Source organism: Acanthaster planci, linkage group LG08 (genome assembly GCF_054643075.1).
Source record: "Acanthaster planci isolate LZ-2023a linkage group LG08, COTS_SCS, whole genome shotgun sequence".
Taxonomy (NCBI): Eukaryota; Metazoa; Echinodermata; class Asteroidea; order Valvatida; family Acanthasteridae; genus Acanthaster; species Acanthaster planci.
Genome location: NC_141784.1, coordinates 19,085,845 through 19,111,837, shown reverse-complemented (window position 1 = coordinate 19,111,837; position 25,993 = coordinate 19,085,845). Strand labels below are relative to the sequence as shown.

The window sequence follows — 25,993 nt, the reverse complement described above, 5'->3', positions numbered from 1 at the left end:
CCCCACCTGCAAATCCTGTCTTAAATGCTTTATTCTACGGGACTAAAATATATATATTTAACCTTTTGAGATTATTATCAGTAGTATTAACATTTTTACTTCCTTGTAAGTAATCCGCTTTCATCATGCATATTCAGCAACACAGAAAAACAGGTGCAGTGTCAAGTATAACAGAGCAGGGGGGGAGGAAGAAATAAATTATCATGGAAGCTTCAAAACAGTCTGGGGTAAGCTCGATCTAAGCTGTTTCCTTGCTGTAAACACATTTTTTTTTACTGTAAGAAGTTCAAGATACTACCATATCTATCGGGAATCAAAATTAGAAAATGCCACCTCTAGTTGGTACTAAAGCTTGATTACACATTTCTTTACCCTGACCAAGTACCTACGTATATCACTCCTACCTCATCCATTTTTTTTCAGGGTTGGAGGCCAGTAAATAGGCAATTCTCTACTCGAGCTCTAGGCAGATCATTTTCTGGTGTGTGGATTGGGTAGTTTGTTAAAAAAAGATGGGTGGAAGCGGTAGACAAAATATAGGGCCCTCCAAGTTTCCAAACAGCTCACAACATTTTTTAGGATGTGTGGATAGAAATATCTTCATAAATCACGGGTCAACCCACTAGAACTTAAACAAAAAATGAGACTCCCCAAAAGAAACTGAATTTGATGGGCATCTTCAATACCTCTGGAATTTGCATTTTCCCTGATTTTATTTTGACATGAGAATATTTATCAGTGTTGTGCATGGCAGCTCACTTAATAGTCTGCAACTGCAACCTTAACATACATGTAAGTGGACAGACTCATGTACTTTTCACAAAGTTTTATTTACGCACACTGCCCTCTGTTGATATTCAGGCAGGCAACAAACATGGCCTAAAAAAAAATTAACCTCAGGGCTCAGTTCCGCTTCAAGTCCACGAGCTTTCATTGCAATTTTCATAGGCCAATAATTTGTACAATACCTTCTAAAAGAAGACCGACAGGCGCAATTTTTGTTTATAACAACTGCTGGTTCCTTTCATAATTTTACTTTAGCAGGGAGAAAAACATCAAAGGAATTTGTCAATTTATTACTCAAAATCATGAGCTGATCATACTTGCAGGGATATGACAATATTCCATTTATTCAAAATGTGACACTTATTTCCATTTTATGATGTGATTTTGCCAGATTCAACATGCTGAGTGAACTCACTATTTTGGAGGCAGCTCCATTCCAGAATTTAAAACAACAAATCATTATAATTCATGAAAAAGAATTGGACAATCTTAATCTCTTCCATATGTACAGTACAGCAAAACAAAAGAAACCATTCAGCATTAAAATTCTCGTAACAAGTTGCAAATCTTTCTTTTCCTTACCTGAAGGAAAATAAAATCTCTGCCTTTCCAGAAGGCAGCAAAAAGTTTGTTTTCATTCAAGCAGAATAGACTACTCCAGGCCTTCAGAAATAATCTGCTATGTTACTGAATACATTATTACACTTAAGCAGACATCACAGGAAACAAGGAACAGACCAATTCTTAACTGAAAAAGGAAAGCCTCTGCGGGAAAGATTGTAAGAAAGTAAATTTACAGAGCCAGTGGCACACTAAGGATTTTTTTTTGGGGGGGGGCTCTGACTGGAGTTAACATTTGAGCTCATCATACTCAAGCCAAGCCCCCCCCAGTTGTGCAAAGGGTGCTAGGATTTATGGCCATGTCGCAGTTCATAGTTCAAGATGTGGGTGTCAGTGATGTAGTGCCTTGATGCTGAGCCTTGGCCTTAAGGGTGCCTTAAGGCTTGATTTTATGGCCTTGGCCATGAAGGCTTGAGGGGCAAAAGCCTTGGCCTTGAGGGATCAATGCCTTGTAATTTTAAAGCCTTGCTCTTTGAGGCCCTCTGATTTTGAAATTCTCCAGGGGTTTGTTTGAAATGTTGTTGTTCTGTAAACATACATGGAGAACCTTGGGGTGAATTCCACTAAATGGGTTGATTTCTATGCGCAGGCTCAATATAAATATATTGTGATCCCATTGGGATTTTACAATAAGAGGTTTCATCATCAGGATCGATTATAGACATTTTTTCATAAATCACCAATTTGGGACTTCTGGCATCCAACTCGGCATTTTTTGTTCACAAAAAACCTCCTACCCGTGGGTCTATTTTGCATAGAGGCGGGTAGCTACATTAAGAGCTGAGTGCATAGATTTACTCCAATTTTTGGGGTGTTTTTTAGCACAGGGAGAATTGAAAATAATTCTCGTGGCTAACCCCTTGAAGGGGTCTTGAGGGTTAAGCCCCTTAGCCTTGAGGGTTAAGCCCCTTAGCCTTGAGGGTTAAGACCCTTAGCCTTGAGGGTTAAGCCCCTTAGCCTTGAGGGTTAAGCCCCTTAGCCTTGAGGGTTAAGCCCCTTAGCCTTGAGGGTTAAGACCCTTAGCCTTGAGGGTTAAGCCCCTTAGCCTTGAGGGTTAAGCCCCTTAGCCTTGAGGGTTAAGCCCCTTAGCCTTGAGGGTTAAGCCCCTTAGCCTTGAGGGCTAAGCCCCTTAGCCTTGAGAGTTAAGCCCCTTAGCCTTGAGGGTTAAACCCTGACCTTAGCCTTAAGGCTTGAGGGTCCAAACCTAAGCATTTGCTCCAACACTGGTGGGTGTATATTGTATCTATGTTTTCAATTAAGAGGAAAAAGATTTGGAACCCACCCCAGGGTGCCACTACACAGAGCCAAGAATTCTTTAAACATAACCAAAAGCATCTAAGGAATTCACAAATGAGCGATTGCAGCAGCAATGCCAAAGGATCACAATGACCATATTAAAATTCAACACTGTGCATATTCTTAACTCCCCGAATAGACGTTACGCATTAAAGCATCCTCAGAGGGAAAAGAAGTTTGTATCACGAGGATAGGCTGGAGTAAACCTTTTGAGCACTTGTTTTAACGAAATTAAAATAACAAAACAGCCTCTGAGACACCACAAAGCTGCCAGGGATGCATTACCTCTACTACTGGTCAGCCAATCCCGGCACCAACATCAACTAGACAAGAAACCTGCCAAATGGCATGCTCTCTATCCTCGTAATTAGAAATTCAAAGCCCCATGATGGCCACGTGCAAGCCAATTGGGAAATTTGCAAAAAGAATATTCCAGAAAATGGAAGGGGGTGTTTGGGAAACTGCAAGTAAAATTCTAGAACGGAATCACTGGAAAGCCATCACATATTGACTTCTTCAGACCCCCTGACTAAAAAGGTATTTAGGAATGGGAATAAATATGTGTTTGCGGCTCAGGCATTAGTCGCGTCCACTTTCCTGCCAAGCACATATTTATTCCCTGAAGAAATATATTATATTTGAGTTCAATTCTCGCTGTACTGATCAAGTCAGCCAAATAAAATACATATCCTAATGAATGTAAGGAGCAACACTGTAATATAAGTTAATTATTACAAAAGTTACTTAGCCCAGGTAACCATGAACTGATTCAAATTTAGTTGCTGTCGAAATTCTTCTGTAAATACAACCTTATACTTCCTAATTTTCCTTCCCTGAAATACTGAATTCAAATAAAACCAGATATTTTATTACTTGGCATTCTATAAATGCACCTACGGACAATGCACACTTCAGTCTTTACTGGCTCTGCCAAGAATTGTTTCAAACCACTATCTTCCTAGCCTTGGTCAAGGCGTTCGTCATTCGTTGCAGCGCAGCGCGCATCAGTGGCTGGCTGACCTAGTTCATACCTGCGTACGTACATACCTGCACACATTGCAAAATCAAGGTGAAGAGCGACCTCAAGCGGCCTAAAAAAATATGCAATCTATTTCTTAGGCCGCGTGAGGTCGCTCTTTGCTTCTTAGGGTGCATGAAGTCGCTCTTTGCCTTGATTTTGCAATGTATGCAGGCATATACGCACGCACGTTATGTACATGTACTAGGTCAGCGAGCGGCTTGTGCGAGCCCCGCTGTGCAGCAATGAATGACGAACGCCTTGATCAAGGCTACAATCTTCCAAGAACTTAATTAACAGCTTAAACAAAATTTAAGTTTCTGTTCCTTTTTAAACTGATTAAATAGCAAATAAAATGTAGTAACAATATACAGTTATGCTTGTTTATGCTTATTAATTACCAATGATACACAATATTCACCCAACATGTTAAAGAGCACCTCTAAGGAAAACATGTTTTCTCTGATTTTATCTGTTCAAATAACCATGGAAGCATCCAAATCAAATGCAGTGTCATTAATGGCTACCTGTATTGTTTGGCATGCACAAGGGTTTATCCACTACGAACACAGGGTGAGGGTTCCCCTTGTTTTCTCTGGATGATGCAATCTACATTCAGAATTTGCATCTTGGCACGACGGAAAAAACCCTTTTAAGGTTGTTATAGTTGAGTTCTGAAGACAAATGACACTATGTTGATTTGGATGTTTTCATATTTTTTTGAACAGATAAAATCAGAGAAAACTTGTTTTCCTTAGAGGAGCTCTTTAAAGGAGAAAAACTGAAAAAAGAAAAACTCCATCCCTCCTGTTTTTGGTTTTGTATTTAAATATAATGTACAAGTCATTTATTTAATTGAACCTAACGTTCTTAAAATTTGCCTCCACTCATATGATAGTAGCCAAATTTTGGTGCTCAAGACAAAAAAAGATGTTCTTCTAAGAATTCTATGGCAAACATCTTTAGCGCCAAGTGTCTGAATATCTGGTGAGGGGTATCTTTTTCATGCAAGAGCAGGCAACCGTACACACACACATGTTGACATGTAAATGGAAATGCAGAATGCTTCAACTTAGGGCAAGTATGGGCATGCCCCGTAAAGAAATGTGCTTTGACCCTACGTCTTGCCCGCACCGGCCATTTGGAACTGGACCAAGAGGAGATGTGCATCACGATGCCCTCGCTTCTTAAACGGCAGCTGCAATCAATTTGTTTTCGATGCAAACCTTCAAAATGCACCTTTGTCTGTGATGTCGCCCTGGGAAGATGTCCTCATGTTACACTGGTTTGTGCACAAAAAGGTCCTGCATTTTTTTAAAATTCAACTGGAATACATTTTCTCTTTGCTGATTCACTGTTGCTTGTGTGCACAGCAATTAGCAAGCATCCATCTCTTTCTGAGAAATGCTTTCAGTGAGTGAATTCTGGGTTTACAATTTGAACAGAAAAACCTATACATGGAACTATGTCTTCCCTGGATGACATCACAGCAACAGTGCCCTCACTTGTCTAGGAAAGCATGCACCATTTTAAGTTAACCCTCCTTTAGTTTTACAGCACAAATATGCACAAGTGCCCAGGGTCACTCTCTTGCATGTTGGTGCAGTGCACAACATGACACAGCTGTGCTTCTTTGAGGTGTTTACCAAGTGACCCAAAGAGTGACTTCAGCATAGGAGGGTTAATGAAAAAAAGTGCACTTTTCAACGCATTTGACCAAATAGGAATGTTAAAGAGTTTTCACACATTGAAGAGAGTTCAAAGTTGCAGAAAATTTGTATCTAACAAAAACCTCATTACAGCTACCTCTTAGGCTGCATCCAAATCTCTTGTCTAGAGCTAGGTCTAGATCTTCACTCCATTGGAAATTCATGGAGACACGTAGACAATAGACCTAGCCGTAGCTCTGGAAGCCCGTTTCGGACACGGCCTTAATTAGGAACAGAGGGAACAGTGGCGTAGCTAGGATTTTACTAGAGGGAGGAGGCACAAAAGGGGGATCAAAGGGGGCACCGGTATCGGGGGGGGGCAACCAGCTTTCAGTGGTTTGTTTTTTGGGGGGACAAGTGTTTGTTAGCATTGTTCAATATCCATTCGTCCATTTTTTTTTCAGTGGGGGGCACCGGGAACTTGTGGGGAGCACCTGCCTCTCCCCCCCCCGTGGTTACACCATCGAGAGGGAACCCCTGTCGTGAAAAATGATTGTGTGACATAAGCAGAAAGGAATGCAAGCAACAGAAGACGTCAGTTGACGATATCACTGTGATTTTTGTCAATAATTGACTGGAGTTGTTTAAGCAGGACTATACTCTACCTGCTGATGACAAAAAATGTACAAGTTGACATATTTTGGCAGACAGATTTAAAAACTTTCACATAGACCCGTCTTCATCTTTTTTGATGTGTGTGTGGTAAGATGTGACACGTACAATGCAGCATTATGCTAAAATATTGTGACACAACCTTGACTTTGAAGCTTCTACACACCCCACAACCCCCTCCTTAAAGACAGCAAGAACAAACAAAAACAAATCCCCCTATACGGCTACGTCTTGATTTAGACTTGTGACCAGACCATTTTCAGCTCTACTTTGACTTCACTGCTCTTATTGCAGGAATTTTTGTTTAAGTATGTTGCAATGATCATATTTTCAAGGACAAAAGTCACCTGTTCTAGGAAGGAATTTGTTTTTTTGGGGGGCAGGGTAGTTTACTGTAATGGCTGAACATAATTGAAAAAAGTGAAAGTTTTACAATAGATGATCAAACCAAGCTCTTGAAGGCTGGCCAGGAACCTTGCCAAATCCTCCTGAAATGCCCCACTGTTCAGGAAACCAATGGATCCATCTTTACAATTTTAAACTTTCTAGGAGCATCAAGCCCAAGTTAAAAGGGAACAGCAATCCTTCAAGATCCTCCTGCACCTTCAAAGAGGGTCTGGGAGGGTTGCTAGCTCAAAGGTACAGTCCATCATTTGCAGTGATCCAAAAAAGAATGAATGAAATTATTGTTGAAAAGTGTGCTTGGTTCAGAGACGGCCATGGGACTAAAACTCCCACAGGAACTATTCTTCCAAGTTTTTAGCAAGCTGTCATTTTGAAGGTAACAAGGAAAGAACACCAGTTCCAGCAATACCTCTAAAGATGCATCACTTAGCCATTAGAAGCACTTGCGAGTGTTGACACGAAACACAAGCCTGCGCAGTTACTATAATTCGTTGCTTCTGAGTCAGACATTGAGCATCTGAGTTCAACTGAACATGACAATGTGTCATACATGTTGAATTCAGGCACAATTCAAAACATGACTCGGTAACTTTTGATCTTAAATCAAAATCCTAGAATATTGTTGTTCTCGGAATACTCAGCATTCACTGAGCGGAAACTTCACCAGATTTGTTCTTTGGCACCCTTCTCTAGATTTTGAGTGATTTTGTTACCTCAAAAGGAACATAATGCACTAATGCCAAATGATGGACTGCACCTTTAATATTACCAATTGTTTTGGTCGACATTTTCATTACTCTCGCTTTGCATTCTTAGCCTCTTCTTCCATGAGTTGCTTATTTACGTCATAGTCACGTATATCGTCCACTTCCTTCATCTGACCCATGGCCACCTTCTTCAAAACCACCACAATGTGCTGGAGAAGAGGAAAAAAAGAATAAAGAGTACAAGATTACTTTATATCAACTCCACCTGGGAACTGTTAGACGCAGCGAGTGGCTTACTCATCAGATCCACGTCAGGTTAACTCATGAGTATGGACTGGATCATGGGTGACCAATTTTCAACCCGCTGTGCACAAAACTGGCAAACCTCACACTCTGCACGTCTATAATGTCCTGTTACAAATGCATAAGGGTTTGTTGAATAGACGGCACAAAATCCCCAGAGTGTTCAAGAAATACATGACTCAGTAAATGAAATTATTGAGGGTACTTTTCAGAAGCCGTGCTTAAGTCGAGCCCGCCAAAAGTCCTCACAAGGCCTCACAATAAAGGCTATCAGAAATAGGTCTAACACAGTCCAAAGCCAAGTCAAGCGACTTGAGTAGATTTTGACAAAGGCACTCCCTTGCTGTTGTTTCTCCTTTGCTACTTTTCATGGGACTTATGATGGACTTAATAACACTTAACAGTCAGGCAACTACAGCTGTGCCGAGTATTTGAATTGGCCACTGTTTGTCAAAAATATCTGAAGATTGTTTACATGTATGTTGGACATTGAATATTTGGACATGAAAAATATTTTACAGCCCTGCTAAGCACACAATTCTACACTAACAAAAGCCCTATGAATTTCATGGAGACCATAAGCAGTAAGCACAGGGAAAGGCACGCTTACAACGGAGGAAGACTTTGCTAAACGCAGTGAGGCAACAATGGAACTCTCCATGCCTGGCAATGCAATTTTTCTGCTTGAAAAAGCAACCATGAAATGCTTGCTGTGAAATACATTTACCGTGCTACGGTTAGCAAAAAATTTCATAATGGTAACAATAAATTCGGCCCAGCTGGTTGCCTGGACAAGGTCGTTCTTTTCTATTTCTCCTTTTTATAATAAGGGACCCATTTGGTACATAATTAATATCTCCATGTACTTAAAAGTTTATGCTTTCTATTTCTGTACTGTTCAGACACTGGATATGTACATGTGCATCATGGGGAAAACATATGGGGATGGTTGATCAGTTACAGTATAAATAACCTACTCACAATATTGATGACGCAAATGAAAGCAGAAACAATTTTTATACGGAAGGGCAAGGTCTCCATGGGAAGTTACAGATGTAACGGCAGAAATATTTCTGATGTAATCAGCGAAAACCCCTTCACATGGTGAGATTTGTCTTTTGGGTGCATATCAACTTCAAGTTGATCTGGACACTGCCCTGTTTTCAAAACTGTTGAATTTGTGATTCTAGACAACCTAGATATATGTTGCAGACAACCCAGAATCATAAATAGAATAGATCTGAAAACAAGAGCATGTCCATATTAATTAGAAGTTTATATGCATCCAAATAACAAAGATCACCATGTGAAGAGTTTTTGCAGATTGCATCATATTTATGCTTGCATACATTGATTACCAAATTACATGAGCAATTTACAGACGTATCTGACTACCGGCACAAATTACACATGAAGGCCTGCACACAGAGAAAACGTACATTAGCTAAAACCAGGAGAATGTCCTTGAAGCCCTACATTATGCAACATGCACATCTGCACGGAATCAATGTGCCTCTACATGAATGCGATGACTCAGAATGAGTTGGGCTTGCTGAACGGTGGACTTTGGCAGTGCCGTGATGGCACAACAGGTTTGAATGGACGGTGTACAAATGACAGGCACCTCGGGACCTACCATAAACCAGTATATATCCAGTGCTAGGAGTAGCCACAGCATGATGTTGAAGAGGATGCCAAAAGGCACAAAGCCGATAGCATGCTTCCTGGCCACAGAGGGAGTGCAATTCCTTAGCACTTTGAGCGGGTACCAGTAAAGACGCATCACACACCTAAATGGCGACAAAAAGCAAGACCTTGTTAAAATGGAGGCTAGAAAATACATGTAATTCATGTGGTCAATTTTGGTACATTTTCCAAAATTAATGACATCGTCATACCACAGTACATCGACAAATATCGTTCAAGTATAAAGCAAGCAAATCTTATTGATAAGTAACACATTTAGAACCGAGAGGTAATGTATAGAAGTTATGTGCAGATGGGTTGACATGAACTCGACGCAGAGCTTTGTCCTTGTTGACAAATGCATCCTGAGAAACTGACGGACACTTCAGTGCCTTTTTTTCTGTCAATAAACCACTTGCCTTTTCCTCGAGCAAAAGAAATGACAGCTCGGCAAAAAAAAAGTGGGCCAACACATCGCGCTGTGATGCATACTGCTTTTGAGTGCTCCTCCGTGTATTCTTGATTAGCCCTTCCAGACCATGATTTACTGCTAACATATGCGATGGGGCTGTTGATAACTGTACACAAGGATGTAAGCTCTGACATTTCAGCCTAAAATTTCAGGTGCACACAGCCTGGACAAGTCTACGCTTGTCTATGTTGCCAAGATGTTGTCTTACAACTGACAAAGGCATGAAATCGGACTGATAAGGGTGGGTTTACTTCCCTGAATAAACAAGTACAGGTAGGTCATTTTTGGGGGGATAAAGTTAGATGTTGTACAGTTTTAGACGAGTTATCTTGTTTTGAAACTGTTGCGAAATCATTCTTTGAAATCAAATCCGGTTTCATCATGAGAATTGTGCTCTGAATATCACAGAAACTGTGTTTTCCATTTGTTTTTTTTTACCAGGAAATGGTGAGGATGGTGAAGCAGATGTTGGCAAACGTCTGCCAGTTTTGATGCTTCTTGCCGTTGCGGAACTTCAGGTAGACACACACCTTGGAGACCTCCAGCCAAATGTCATCGAAGTCGTGAAAGAACGAAACCAGGATCCCAATGTTGTGATATCTAGAAAAGGAGAAGGAAGGAAAAGCTGACACAACTGTTTTTGGAATGGCTTGGAGGCACACAAGCGTGGAATCAGTAGGTATTCAAGTTTGGAAACAAACCTACTTATTTTTCAATTTGGATAAAGCATTCACAGTCCAACATTCTTCGGTGATATTTTACCAGTGATTGAAGCATTACAATATTGCAAGTCAAATGGTATAAGGGGGGGGCAGACAAGTAGTTCCCCACCTTAAACTGAAGCCTGTGCTGCTGTGTCCCCCAAATTTAACAAACCAACTACACAACTGAGTGAAATGGTATAATGATGAGGGTGTGTAAGGGTCGCTCCACTCACCTCAACTTGTTAACAGTTATTGGCCCCAACTTTCACAGAACAACTAGACAGCAGAGCAGAAGACTGCAGACTAAGATTTACCAGTGATCGTTATGAGCCAGTTCGGCTGGTCATCTAACTATTTTACTCTCACAAGCACGTCTGAATATTGTGGCTATGGCTAGAGATAACACACGCACCAATGGCTAGCTGGCTGCAGCCACTTTCCACAAACGCATGTGTCGTTTCCAGCCGTAGCCAGTTGACAGGGACCAGGCCCTATTTTTTACCTCGAGGCATAGGAGAAGGTGATGAGGGTGAGGGACAAGACGTGGTGCAGGGACATGACGACCGTGTCCGTCCGCCATATGTCGTGGAACAGCGTGTCCACAATGCGGTGGAGATAGTAACCGCCCTGAATGGCATACACCAGGTAGATATCCGAGGGCACACTGTTACCCACTTTCCAATCTGGAAAACCAAGTTTCAGACATGAAAATTTGTAAGTAAGAAATTAAATAAAAAGGGGAATAAAGTGTTCAGCATGTTACTAGGGTAACCGCAGAAAACTTACTGCCATGCTCAGACCCCAAAAATATGATCTTAATATGGATTTTATTTCATGAAGATTTCTTGTTTTGCTAACATGTGCAATTAATTTGGGGAAAATAGCTCAATAGCAGAACAGTCTTTACTGGTGGCCATTCAAATAAACTATATACGGATGAGATACGCTGTGCATATAGTGGCAAAGGAACTTGGTGCAGTTTAACAATAAGACCAAACACTACATGTACTTTTTCAGAGAGATAAGCCATCCACACAAAACACCTCCCATTTCCTCAAGTTTAAAAAGGGAAACACAATGGTTCCACTCTCATAGTGTAAACTATTTTCTGGATTACACAAACACTGCACTGACCCAGCTGGTGCATAGTTTTCCTATCAAAAGTGACTGAGGCTGAAAGCTATTGTTAACTCTTGTGTCAACACTCCATCAACAGTGGGAGGCTACAATCCAGGATAATGACAAGATATTATCATATTACCAAAAACTGCTTGAAGTTTCATTCATTGCTAATAGTCAGGCTAATGTTACCTTCACCTTCTAACTTAACTGCCATAAGTAATACAGTAAAGGATATATACACTTACTGTGATTACAAATAAATATGCATTTTTTGTTTACAAGTAAACAAATGAAGTCTGGTATTACCGGTACATGCGGCAGAAAGTTCATTAAATCATCCCCCCCAGCTCAAGTTTTAAAAATCACCACTCTCATAAACCTTGTGATAATGACAAACTTAGTAGGTTAACAACAGCCTAAAATCCGGCTTTTGTCTGAAAAACTGGCATCTCATTACATGTACATGTATTATTTTGCTACAAAATGACCATGCACTGGTTGAGGAGGGTTCAACTTCATCAGCTTTGGCTTGATCCTGGTAACAGGGACCTTCTTCCTTCGCAGGGCAGGCATCACCCCACGTGGGAACTGACCAATAGGAAGCGCTTGAGAAGTCCCACATTCACTGCCTTGTTTGTCTAAGCAAGGGGGATTTTGAGCATGAAAGGAAAAGAAACATCTTAGACTGCCATTGTGATGGTTGAAGGAAATGAGCTGCACGCCCAGTCTGGGCAAACATAGGTACCAGTGCTTGTACATACATCTGGCCCATGCATTCCACAAAAGCCTGCTGAAGTGGCTTTACTGTACAGTATGCAAATATTGAATGTTGTCTATTTTTTTCTATCTGAAAAGAGGAGGATTTATGCAGATATGGGTACAAGCTATGGTAAGAATAATTTCATGAGGTGAAAGATGAACTATTCCATTCCATAAGGCAAAGTAGAGTGGAATTGAACATTTCATCTGTCATTGATGACATGTGATCAACTATCCACCAATCAGATGATGGGGATTTAGGTTTTATTTGGGATGTACATTGAACAAGAACATTATCTGATGAGACATTTCTCTAAAAAGTTGCTCAACACTTTTACACTTTTGATGTTACATGCAGTCAGAACATGAAAGTGGAGACAAGAAACCTTGCTGAGCCACATTTATACACACTGATCAATTTTTATAACTAAGTCATGTACGTCATGTACATGTATTTATACGTGTGTGCTTGATTAAAAAATTTTAATCTTGCAATTTTTTTTCAAATTGTGCAAAAATCGTGTTAAAAATACTTGATTTCCTGGGAAAGCAGTGGTGTAGAATTTGTGGAAAATAATTCCCTCAAATGCTAAACTGGGATAGGATTAGCTGGGTTTGACCTTTTATTATCTTTTGCTGACATTATTTTTGGAATGCCGTTTCCTGTACATGTATGTTCTAGGTAATGTACATGTTTATATAACATACATGTGGATGGAACTAAAAGGCTAGGAGCCTCTCCACAACAGGAATTATGCATAACCGGTACTGTCCCACATCTTCTTTAGATTTGTGAGCACTTTTGTTGCCTCAAGTGAATGACAAATGACAATGACCTTACTTGTAGATGTCTGCCCCAGAAACTCGTCCATTACATGCATGCATGTGCAATACTATCCAGCCATGGGGCGAGCCATCAAGAACCTTTGTTACAATAATGTCAGGATTGTAATGCTATCACGCAGTCATTAATTAATTAATCTGTAGAATATACACCATGATCACCTCCCTACTGCCCAGTCTGACAAAAGAAAACTAACCATCCATGCAAGTCTTATTTACGCAGATAACAAAGAGTTTCACATTCACTGTGGGTAGTGTTTACATTTTTATGAAGGTGCAGGCAATTTTGTGTGGGGCTGTACATGTAATTAAGCAGTGACTGCGAACAACCATTCAGCGAGACTACAGATGAAGTTATTTCCCTGCACATGTACAGTACGCATGTAGCTCAAATTCCACCGTGGCACGCTTATCTTTGTGCTTCAATACCATGGTTTGGGGGTGCAAATAAGGGACAAGGAGTGCCGTTCACATCACATTGGACACACCGCTCAATGCGTCAGCATGAATCAGCTGGCCCAACACTTTATACACCGACAGTAATATATGTACATGTATTTTTAATACCAGTTTATTGACCTCTTTGCTTCATACCCCTAAGGAAGGGCTTTAACATAAATGTTAATCATATGCACAGTATACGGATAGTAAAATGTGCTGGCAGCCTTCAAGTTCATCTATGGAGGAACAGCAACATTTACGACAAAAGTTTGTTGACCTTATATTCCACAGACAGCCACACTGGTTGTGGTTGTCTAGCAAGTGTGTGCTAGCATATCAAAGGGCGCAGTCTACTAATTCAAGTGAGAATTTTGGGCCAGCTCATTAGCATTAGAAGTGCCCCCCACAGTATCTTTCGAAAAAGGAGATTGTTTGGCCCCCAAAATGGTGAGATTGTGTAAACCGTTGCCAGGATCAACTCCCTGGGTCTTTGAGCTTTCATATGAGAGCAGAATGGCTAAAAAAGATACAGTTGAAAAATGGTCCTAAGTGCTTGAGAAAGTTGAGGGTTGCCACTTGAAAAATGGCTACAATCAGACTTCACAAAAATCCTTTTTCTGGGGTGATTTGGTTTTGTGGAAATAATTTAAATGTAATTGGTTGAACAACAAAAACTTGAAAAGAAATTCAAAGATTAGTGACCAGACAAGAATTTAATTTATGTTTCATATATCTCAGGGATGTTGGCATGCATATTACTAGGCCCTGAACAATACTGATTTTACACTGTTTTCAACGGGGCTTGAATGAGTGGACCTTACCCCTAATGCACCGACCATGCTGACCTTCAAATGTGCATCAAATGCACATTCAAATTTGAAGACAGCGTTTGCCCGCCGTGCAGCATCCACCAGCAAGTGTGACATGCTTCAAGCAGGCACCCCCCCCCCGGCATACGCGTGTTTAAAACATGAATTATTCAAGCCAAGTTATGACCGCCCACTCCACTGTGCTTTGGGTCTGGATTTACACAAAGGCTTTAATCAATGTGCAGATGTGCAAACCCCTTTATTGTCTTATTTAACCAATGCCAAAGTCAATATTTGGTTTCAGATGATCCTGACTACCAAGTGCTCACTGATTTTGCTTTAAATTCGTCCTTTAAACAGAATTACGAGATCACAGAGATTAATGTACATGTATGATTTTTTGGGGGGGTCATTACCATCATGCATGTGATCTCTGTCTCCTGCTCAATTAAGTGAACACCAAATGTTCTTCCCTGCTTTTTATATTCAGCTGCCAGTTCAAAATTAGACTCTAAAACCAGTTACATGGAAAATGTGCAGTTATTGGTTCCTTCCTCCCTGATGAAAACAATCTCTGACATTCCTGAGGGTAACCTGTTTTTGTCAAGTACACATTGTGACACGCATTGTATATAAGCTCAATTATTGACTAGTAAACCGTGGCCAGCACAGGCTGGGGGTAGGGGTTGGAGGGGCAAGGCGGCATTTCCCTCCCCTGCCTGTTGGGAAAAAAATGGAAAAATGTAAAAATAGAAAAAAATGAAAAGAAGAAGTGAGAGAAACAAACCAAAGGAGGAGAGGTGATGAGAATCACCAATTCACACAGAAATATGTCAGCAAGCCCTTCCACTTTTAATAGTTTTCAGTATGCTGCTGATGAATGTTGCCCCCCCGTTATCCTGACACCACCCATGTTGGCTGGAAACTGTCCTTTTAAGACATTCTAAGTGGCTGTACATTATGCCAAAGTGTGATTTACTTGGATTGGAACATTTTAAAAACAGAGAGAAACGTAAAACAAACCTTTGAAGGCTGTGTGTGGTCTGAAGAAGATGTCTGGATAGTTGCTCAGCAAGACGTAGGCTGCGAAACTCCACGTGATGCAGTGGCACAGACAGCGCCAGGCACTCTCGGGCAACTTGTTAATGTTGTCCTCTCGCAGCTTTCCCCAAACTGCAAGCGGCTAAAAAGGGAAAAGATCGCAGAAAGTGGGACAAGAGTGATTTTTCGATCGTCACTTTCACTCGTTTCTCAATGCCTTGTGACCAAGGAACGTCACAGTAACAACCGTTGACAATGTTGGCGGAGAGCCCCAAAAATGCCTCACTGGGAGAAAGAACGACCAACAGTTTCAACACAAAACATAATGAGGGCTTTCTTTTTCCCCTATCCCTTGGGTTAGCAGGGGCAACATGAGTGTACATCATTAAAACTTGTAATGCCCTTCATTCAAAAATTGTTTTCAGTTTTGCAAGAGCTTTTTTTTCCCTTCTTAAATTTCACACACAGTGTCCGACTAGAGAGTGCCAACAATTAAAACAAGTTGGTGCCTTATCAGACATACCCCTGAGCACAAAATATATCACTATCAGTACTTCATTTGCATGCAGGAAAGGAAATGAGCTACGGCCAGCAAGACTTTAAAGTCATTAAAATTTTCACCAGTGTGGATTTGCAGGGTGGAAAATGTTGGGCGAGTGATAAGGCAGAATGACAGGAACACTGTCCTTGTGCACTTCCTCTTTACTCGGGCCAATGACCAATGCAATTTGAGCATACTCTTGGACAATGATGCAGCAAAGGGAAGCAAATGTGTTAAAAAAACAGGACACAATTTGGATCCTGCTATACCGTACGTACATGTAGGATTTAAATCTGAGCCCTAAACATATGTATATATTCAGTGCCCAGAAATGTGACATTTTTGTGTCTCTGCTACACCTGACTGGTGTAATTTGACAGGGTAATAGGATTGAAACTGACATCAAACTAAACTTGCTTGGCAGGTATTTTGCATTACTTAACCACAGGGACACCAGCAAATGGAACCCAGATTTTTAAATGTATAAAACCCTAGATTTACATAAAATGACCTATTTTTGTTTTCAGGAAAAATCTTAACAGGCATATGACAAAGAAACAAAACTTTGGCTGGTGTCTGTAGAAACTGTGCTCAAACACATCCATTGCCTCAACCATTTTTTCCCTTCGAGTCCAGAACATGACCATCATGTACCTGTGCTTAGACTGTGCTCTATGTGGGCATAATGGCAGTATTTACAACTGTTCTCTATTGTGGACATCTCCATGAGGTCTCAGAACCCCCGCACAGATTCCTAATTTACCATTTTTTTGCATTTACAGTCCACACCAACTTATCAATTAACGCCCTTTGTGTGTAGGAAATCTCATGTCTGCATTGTAGGTTCAACAGAAATCTCATCATCCCTGTGTTGCCTGTGGCCAAGTGTTTTCAGCCAACGCTGATTATTCTGTGGGTAAGGCCCTGGTCTGGAACACACATGCAACCCGCCTTGATGTGCATTATGTAATGCGAGTGCTGTAGGCTCTCAAATCCAGAGATTGAAATCATTTGAAGCTTACTGCGTAACTCGATGCCGGGGGAAATTGAGTTTGGCCTGCATCCTGTTAAGACCAAACTGCCAATTGCAACTACCGGTAATTCTGTTCCATCAAGGGCTTCCACCTTTCAAAGTAACATCCCTTGGATGCATGGTAAAAACATACAGTTACAATGTCTGTGGTTCAAGTACAAATATCGTACGTGTACAAATGTATAGATCTATTATTATTATTATCATTATTATTGGTTTATTTTAAAACACGAACATTGCAGCCAAAGGCTGAATTGCATTTCATATCCATGATCGTAAAAATATTTAAATCCACAACGTGTAGGAAAATTAAAATATATAAATTATGTTATAATACTTTTATAAATAAAACGGACTATAACACAAATAACCCATGAAAACACAACTAGGCCAAAAAGGGCCTGAATATACTATCAAGTTAATTCTGTAAAAAAAAAGATGGTACTATGATAATCAAAAATCTGCGCAAATTCACGGGACATAGTACAAAATTTAAAGCCAGTACATTTACAAAGACAAAAGCTACACAAATTTAATTTAAAACTGAATCCGAAGAACAGGACTTAGAAGGTGAGAAAATCCCCTCCCCCCCAAAAAAGAAACATACATTGTAATTGGTCAAATTACTAAGAAAAATACAGAGCACTTAAGACAGAAAAAAAGGTGAGGGTACACATTTACATAATACTAGATAAATATCACAAACTTTAGGGGGGCCAAAGGGCCCTTCCGTACCCCCAACATCAGTTTGTGTACCTGGCCAAGCTACCGGTACATGTACAGTACATGTACTTCAAACAGATCAAAGGCCAGTGAAACACATTGATGTTTGATAAATTATGCCACACAAGAGAGAGGGAACCATCCCCCCCCCGAAGCATATACCCAGCACTTAATCAAGCTAAATACAAGTGGGAATTCACATTAACTGGAAATAAGGACACATTAACTGGAAATACATTTAACTAGAAACAAGTGGAAATAAACATTATCTGGATTTGTTGAGCCTGTCAACCAGGACCAGAATACAAGTACTCTTACACCGATTTGTCTAACATTTTAGAGTAATAATTTTGTTTGAATTTCGTAAGTTATTATTTAAGGTTTTGAGGAAGCCAATGGCTGTACGTTTTGGACTCTAAAAGGGTTTCCAAATTTGAATAAGAGTTGCTCCAGTCTACCAGCGATAGTTGGTAGTCCGTAGTGTTGACATATTGCATCATAAGGTTTTGTTGCACTAAGATCGCCACCTAACATGATACAGAGAGCTTTCTTTTATAATCTCTCAAGAATAGCAATCTGCCACTTAGTAAGTCCAGAGTACCATACAGGGCAAGTGTATTCAATTGTGGGTCTCACGTACATGATGTACACTGTTAGAAGGTCCTTAACGGAAACATAACTTTGTTTAGGTTGTCGTAAAAAATAAAGCCTTCGGTTAAAGTTACTACACATGTTACTCATTTGGGGGTCCCACTTCAGATTACTCTGTATATAAATGCCCAATACTGGTACATGTAATTTCGGTTTGTTGAACTTGGAGATCAGAGATGTTGAAAGGGCGTGGACCTGGTGGATTATGCTGAAAACAAATGTTCATATATACTGACATTTTGAAGGGTTTAGTTTCATTTTGTTTAAATCGGACCAGTGTTGAAGATGATTGAGCTCATTTTGCATGTTTAAGGATTAGTTGGGATCTGAGAATGTCTGACTTAATGTCAGGTCATCAATGTATTTATAGTGTTTTAAGGCCGGATGGTTGGGAACAAAATCGTTGATCATGATTAAATATGATACAGGTCTGAGTTTTGTTCCTTGTGGAACTCCAACATGCAAGGACTCCCATGTTGACAAAATACCATTATACCGAACTGCCTGCAAACAGTCTGATAAGAAACTGCTCATCCATGGAATTAAGGGAGCTCTCACCCCTAACTGAATGAACTTATTAATGAAAATGTTAAGATCAACTCTGTAAAAAGCCTTACTGGAATCAGTGGCAATTAACATGCTGAATTCTGTGGCTTATCAAGAACAATGTGAATCTATCAGTGTCTGTTTCTCGCACCCTTGTGGTTGCAAGACAGTAACATACCGGGAAGCCCCAAATTTCCTGTGCACACCAAATCACAATATGAATACATGTACTATCAAATTCTCTTTAAGCCATGTGGACTGAATCCTTTGTAAAAAAGCAGTATGGAAGCTACATGTACCTGCAGGACCGCTTGCTCGTATTTCTCAAAATATTGGTCAAAACGGGGCCCTTTTATGATGGAGTATAGGCATTGGCCAAAATGAGCTACGGTATGTCAAACACAACAGAAGGGTGCTTTGGTTTGGAAAAACTGTTTTTGGGTTTCCTCTAAATTTACCGCTACAAGTGGCCCCCCTATTGTGTCCGCCCAAGATGCTTTCAAAAAGGCCCATGGGAACGACAGTGAACAAGTACGTACTTGTAGGAAGTGACCGTTCACGGACAAAGGGAGAGGAACAAAGAGAGGGGAAGAGAGTGGGACATGCCGATAGGCATACAAAAAAGAGCAGGGGACTTCACATGTCATGCATGTAGGTCCTTGGGATACAAGGACTGTTTGGTTTGAAGCGCTCCTTGTACACAATCACAGTCAATGTCACTCGTGACGTGACATACTACAAGTGCAGGTAACAACAGCTGATAAAGTGACTTGCATAAAAAAACATTCTTTGTTTCCTTTCCACAAGAATACACACATGTTCATAAATTTGAAAAATAAACAAAAATGAAAATCATAATTTTCAAGTACTGACTGTTTGCCAGGGTACAATAAAAGCGTTTCAATATTCACTCAATTCTTTTCTATGATGACTGCCTTGGGCTCTTCTACTTCCATTTGAAATAAACTTTCAGGTCTGGTAGAAAGGGTGGTAGCCACTTTGAAACCTAAAGTCTCTTGTAAAGAAGCATTTCTTCTGTCTTTCTGGCAGCAGGATTTACATGTACAGTGCAATTTTGAAGTGTTCATCGGCAGTAATAAGCCGATGTGGTAAGCTCCAACAGTAAATGCCCAAACTAAGGCACATCCGACGCTATCTGGGAACAGCAGCACGTGAACGTGATTATATGCCCTACATGAATCGGCACAACCGTCGCCCAACTCATGTACTCACTTTGTTCCCAAAAGACCTTGCCCTTCTGATAATACCTACATGTACTGTACATACATGTACATCTGGCTCATTTGAAAAACACATCCCCCCAAAAAATGCATACTACAGGTAATTAATTAACATGGGTGTGTAAACACATGTGAACCCCACCACAATGCTTTCAAAGCTGGTGGTCGACATAAGAGTGTGTAATTTTTCACTGAAGAGGCTAGCTTTTGAGGCACATTTCATTCAACTTGTCCATACATACATACATACATGTACAGTACATTGTATGTATATGTATGTTTTTTAATGTGTTTTGTGTAGGCCAACTAAAGCTTAGGAAACTGGAAAGCAGTACATGGGGCTCTAATGGATTCCTGATAATTAGCCCTTACCCCCTACAGTGTACCAGTATGTAAAATCATTGGAGAATGAGGACTGCAGTTAGGGTTAATAATTAATAAGCCACTTGCGAGTTAAAGTTAAATAAATCTGGTACACTGTGTTATCTCAATGCATAGATACGTAACAAGCTGAATTCCTCAGACTAAAGACACTGTTGCTATACCTCGTGATTCGGGGCAAGGTTTTGCATAGCGACCACCATCTCTGGAATGGACTGGTTCCTTTGTGCCGTTCCTATCCACTGAGAACAGTGTATTGTTGCAAGGCGTCTCTTATGTAACTAAGCAAAAGCTTGCCCTGAATCACGAGGTATAGCAACAGTGGTTTTAGTATGGTGAATTCAAGTTGTTATGTTCACGTGAATTTAAAGAACTCAGTGTACCAGATTTTATTCAAATTTAACTCGCAAATGGCTTATTGCAGCAAGATGATACCTGCACTGAGGTCAGCAAGCAGTAACTACAGAATGCTTATCCATGAATTTACATACAGTACAGGTACATGTTCCACACAGTGGTCTATTTAGACAAAAAGGCCACTTCTACATGTACATGAGGAGATCGTTCCATGTCCTTTGTGCAGGAAGTGAGTAATAACCAATGTGATCCAATGTCTGCTCGTACATGTATGAATAAACCACACGTGCAGCTCTCCAAGTCTTAGAAATGATTAACAATGGGCCTCAGGGAACAAAATCTAAAATGATGATTATGTACATGAACATGTACACTACAGTGTCTAATTTGGGGACCAAATAAACCAAAGTGTTACTTGTAAGAAAATACTGGTTTGTTTTGGTGAAAATTCCTTTGGAAAGCTGCATCAATAATTTTTGAGGTCTTCTTTGGGGGGGGCCTCAAAATACGGCATACAATAAAATAAACAGTTGGGCAGGAAGGATCTTTCATGGCCATGGCCTGAGAAAGCAGCCACATTTATGTACTGTATGTAGATTTCCAGGTTTCTCAGGATTGTTTTTGAACACTATTCAACCAAGTCTTGATCTAAATTCGGTCCATCAAACATCCATGGGTTCCAAGAAAGCTTTTTAAAAAATCTAGGGACAACGGTTCACCTAAAATTTGCAATGCTGCTGCGCCCAATTATATAACGTGCAATACGTGCACACCACGGCCCCATGCTGATGTCCATTATATTTGAAGCGGCATTGTGCTGGGCTTTCGTCTTATGGTACGTTCCTAGAATCCTACGTTGAAGGATCAATAGTGGTCATAAATGATATTCTATTTCCATAAAGGATGTCACAGATGTAGTGTGGAGATCAATACAGACAGAATCTCATTGTACAGTGTACAGTTTGTACATGTAGCATCAAGATACTCCATCCAAAAATACTGTGCTTCTTTCTTATTACGGGCATTTTTCTGAAAACACCCACTGAAAACTTGTATGTTAAAAAGTAAACATGCTTGGAAGGAAAATCAGAAACTTAGGCATTCATACAGTATATTTGGTAACAAAATTGCATAAAACCTGTATTTCCTACAGTGGACATTTTTCAATGTTTCTCTGCCCAGCATAGCTACTGTATCTTTCTCCTTGTATGCATGCAGCTTTTAACAGGCCTATGCAAACAAGGAACCAGTTTATTTCTGCCTGCCCATGCTCTGAATAAAAAAAAAAGTTACTTCATTTGAATACAGTAGAGTGCCACTCCTGCATAAACACAGAGTCATAGACTTGTCTCAAATGCCTGGCCCACAGTGTGGGTCAAGTAATGATCTGTCTTCCTCCCTCAATGTCTGAAGCTACCAGTAGGGATGTCCCTTGTGGACTTTTTTTTGGAGATATACAGGGTTCAACGTCAGAAATTTGCTATGCCAAGAAATACACGCTAAGCAGAAACAAGGTGCCATGCAAAGCATCGCTTAGGACTGGTTCCCTGCAAATGTTTGCTCAGTAACAGAACTTTACTGAGCCAAGTTAACTGTGCTTATGCAGCCCTACAATGGCTGCATGATGTGCATAACTCATGTACATGTACTGGTACATACATACAATACAGCTTTCAGAATGACAGCTGTAGGTACTTGTACTAAGCTACATGTACCGGTACATGTCATGCATGTGTGTGCAGTGAGTCCTTGCACTGAGGGTGACGTCCCAAATTTGATCAGTGACCAGAGACAAGTCTGTTTAAGGTCGTTCGCCCTGATCAGGTGGCAAACTTTTTTGGTAAACACTGATGGTTCTATTTGTTTAAGGGGAGCGCAATGCACAATGATCAACCTTCTTTTACTTTTCAGACTAATGTACTTTTCAGACTACATGTAATGTTCACCAGGACAATGGCAAACTTTCAATCAATCTTGTCAACGTCAATCGCAGCGCCATCCTGGCGACTGTTTGGACATTTTACGATTGTGGATAATACTTCCCGTGAATTATGCATTCATATGGCTTTCACTACACATTAATAAGAGATTCATTTAGCACTAACCCCATGGCATATCACTTGAGAGACAGGAGTTAGTACTACAAAATACTACCGGTATATAGTAGTCAGAGCTCGAAGGGCGTACAGTACGTGTACATGAAGTGCCACAAATTACTACTTCCGGCTAGGGCACTTCCATTGTCATTCTTACAGAGAACAATAAAGTCATGTACAGGCATTCATGGTGCCACACCACAGTATGGTACACCATCTTAGTTAATGCATTTTACAGCTTCAGAGAACAATAAGGTATAAATTCAGTACATGTACACGTAGTCCCCTACTCATGCAAACCACAGCACAGTATGCCACATTTTACTAAGTAGTATTTTACACTGAGCCAATGTAGGCACATTCCCCCAGAGGAATTTCTGTACCAGCAAAATTTAAGTGAATGCACTTAAGACAGTAAATTTACCTAAAACATCTGCTCATTAATACTATACATGTACATTACCGTATGTACACATGTGTAGACTATAAATTCCCTAAATTTAGTTGCGCAAAAAGCTGGTTTGGGCTGTACGAAAATTATACACATCTTTAAACTGTAAATGAACCTGATGAATGGGAACATCTGCTGCCTTTTGAATGTTGGCAAATTACATTTACAATACGCATGTAGAACTTCCTAACTTCAAACACACCTCTCAAACTTTTTACAGATTAAATTAAGGTCTCTGCCTCTGTGTTCAGAAGCTATTAGTATTTCCTACTAGTTTAAATAGTTGAAGGTTAAACCCTTATTCATTATGACCCTGAATACACTGCAGGGATACCTTTGGAGGAAATGGTGGCAGATTGCAGTTATTGAAGGTAACTGTCAAGGTTTCAATTGAGCAACAATGCCAAACTGCTTTTTCAACATATCCAATATCTTTATCCAAGTACTTTTGCATACGAGGTATTTCCACATTTGTGACGCATTCTTGTGCCTTCTTCTCAACCATAAAGACAAAGGAATGTAATAATGGTACACGCATCATTCAACATTCCCCATCCCCAACAGTCCCAAATCCTCCGATTTCAATATAATTTTACGTACACCCTAGGGGGTTAGGATTAACCCTTGGGGCGTATGTAAAATCAATCATTAATGTGACCTCATCGATTTTTTTGGGTGATCAGTGATAGAGAACAAATGCTCAGTCATATACTACAAATGGCTACAATCAATTGCTCATTGTTTGGCATGCATGATAAAGGTTTATCCGCTACGAATACAGGGCGAGGGTTCCCTCGTTTTCTCCGAATGACGCAATCTACATTCAGAATTCGGATCTTGGCATGAACAGAAAAAAGCCCTTTTTAGCTTGTTACGGTTGAGCTCTGAAGACAAATGACACTGTCATGACTGTGTTTGATTTGGACGCTTCCATATTTATTTGATGATAAAAATCAGAGAAAACACGTTTTCCTTACAGGGTGCTCTTTCATGAGCAGAGGTGAATACAATTTACTTTTGTGTGTGTTGGGTCTTTCTGTCGTCCCTACCTTGAAAACTTGAGTTGTCATCAGCATCCTCAGCAGTGTCCAGACGACGGCCAGAAGGAACGGCAACTTGAGTTCTTGCCAGGAGATGGGCATGCAGTAGGTCCGCAAGTCGCCCAAAAAGCCATCGGGATGGGTTGGCTCCTCGTGGTAATAGTCCCACAAATCAGGGACAACAACGGTCACGAGTCTGTGGTATTCCGGAAACACAACGATGCTCTGAAGATCCATGTTCGCCGTCAGATTAAACATGGAAAACGGCATTCCTGTCTCCGCACACGAAAGAGTTTCGTGAATCCCCTTAGTTTCCTGTGGATTTAACTTTCAAGATTTGGGTGCTTTTTGCGGTTGTCCTCAGCTTTCGGTGCACAGTAGAAAACGACAAATGAGGCTGCCACGTGCCGATACAGCTGTACAGGCGATTATAGGGGATGAACTGTACTTCCGCGTCAAATGTCTTCACCGTTATGTCATCCACATGTTTGTTCACTGAACAGATTTTAATTGCTTTTCAAATTGACCGTCTCGCAGGTTAGCAAGCAGTTAACATAAAACTCCACACAGACGAAATACCGGTAAAACAAACAGTAGGGCTAAGTCCACTTTGACGACCGTAACGCGATGGTGCTATGCTGTCCACGTCGGCCCTTGTGAAGTCTGCTGGCCTATCTGTCCACATGCATGACATGACATGTGTGCTGCACGCTACGTACGTACGTGTTCGCATTTATTTTTAACACTGCTTATTCATTCAATGCAAATTTCCCGATGACGTACTGTGTGACCGTGGACTCGTGACCTCCAAGTCAATCATCAATCAGCTGATGCTTAAGGTGACATTTGGGTAAACTTTGCATCGCACACCATGTCAGAAATAACCGATGAAAAGCGCTTGAGAGATAAAAATCTTAACTTTTTTTTGGGGGGGGGTGTTCACCACAGTCATTTTTTTGTGGAGCCACGTTCAAACGTACGAGCATGTAGCTATAGTTCACTCGCAAATTCATTGTCGAAGTCCGACAGACTCAAACAGCAATAAAAACCAGAGTAAACGATTTACCAAAGAGAAAAACAAAAATATGACGACGTTGTGATTAAGTAGCAAGTAACATCGCTTCAGATGACGACATTTCGTCACAATCAAAAATTTAAAAGCCCTTTAACATAGGCTTCTTTGAAAACGGTATAGGGCCTAAATTTCAAATCAAAACACGATGTCTACAACGGACAATTTAATATAGTTGCAGCACATAAATACTTCTTCGTTGCTGCTTTTCAAGACAACTAGCCAATGAACGTGGAGATCTTTGGTGGAGATCTTGGAGAATTCAGCCCACAGCACGCGCGTGAGGCGGCGGCGTATTGCATGCTGCGCTGCAGACAATCACGCGCGCGTGTCGCTTTTCCCGAATGACCTCGGACACGCTTCAGTTTTGGCATCGGCTGTTGGAATTGTAATCGATGAATCCAACGTTTTAAGGCCTTCAGTCAATATCCTTATGAAGTTACTCACACTTACGGTAGCCAAGTTTTTTTTAACATTTCTTCAAATATTTCGCCTCCACTTCGAGGCCTCTTCAGAATATCCTCTTG

General features: G+C 40.6%; 1 protein-coding gene across 1 annotated transcript; it reads right to left on the bottom strand.

The window, feature by feature from the left end:
- Positions 1-811: 811 nt before the first annotated feature.
- On the bottom strand, positions 812-25,761 carry LOC110975400 (ceramide synthase 1-like). Its single transcript, XM_022227860.2, has 6 exons — positions 24,404-25,761; positions 15,317-15,476; positions 10,822-11,002; positions 10,054-10,215; positions 9,094-9,247; positions 812-7,363 (listed from the first exon to the last, which is right to left on the bottom strand). Exons 1-6 carry the CDS (start codon positions 24,662-24,664, stop codon positions 7,241-7,243), a joined length of 1,041 nt encoding a protein of 346 aa, XP_022083552.1. The 5' UTR covers positions 24,665-25,761; the 3' UTR covers positions 812-7,240.
- Positions 25,762-25,993: the final 232 nt, after the last annotated feature.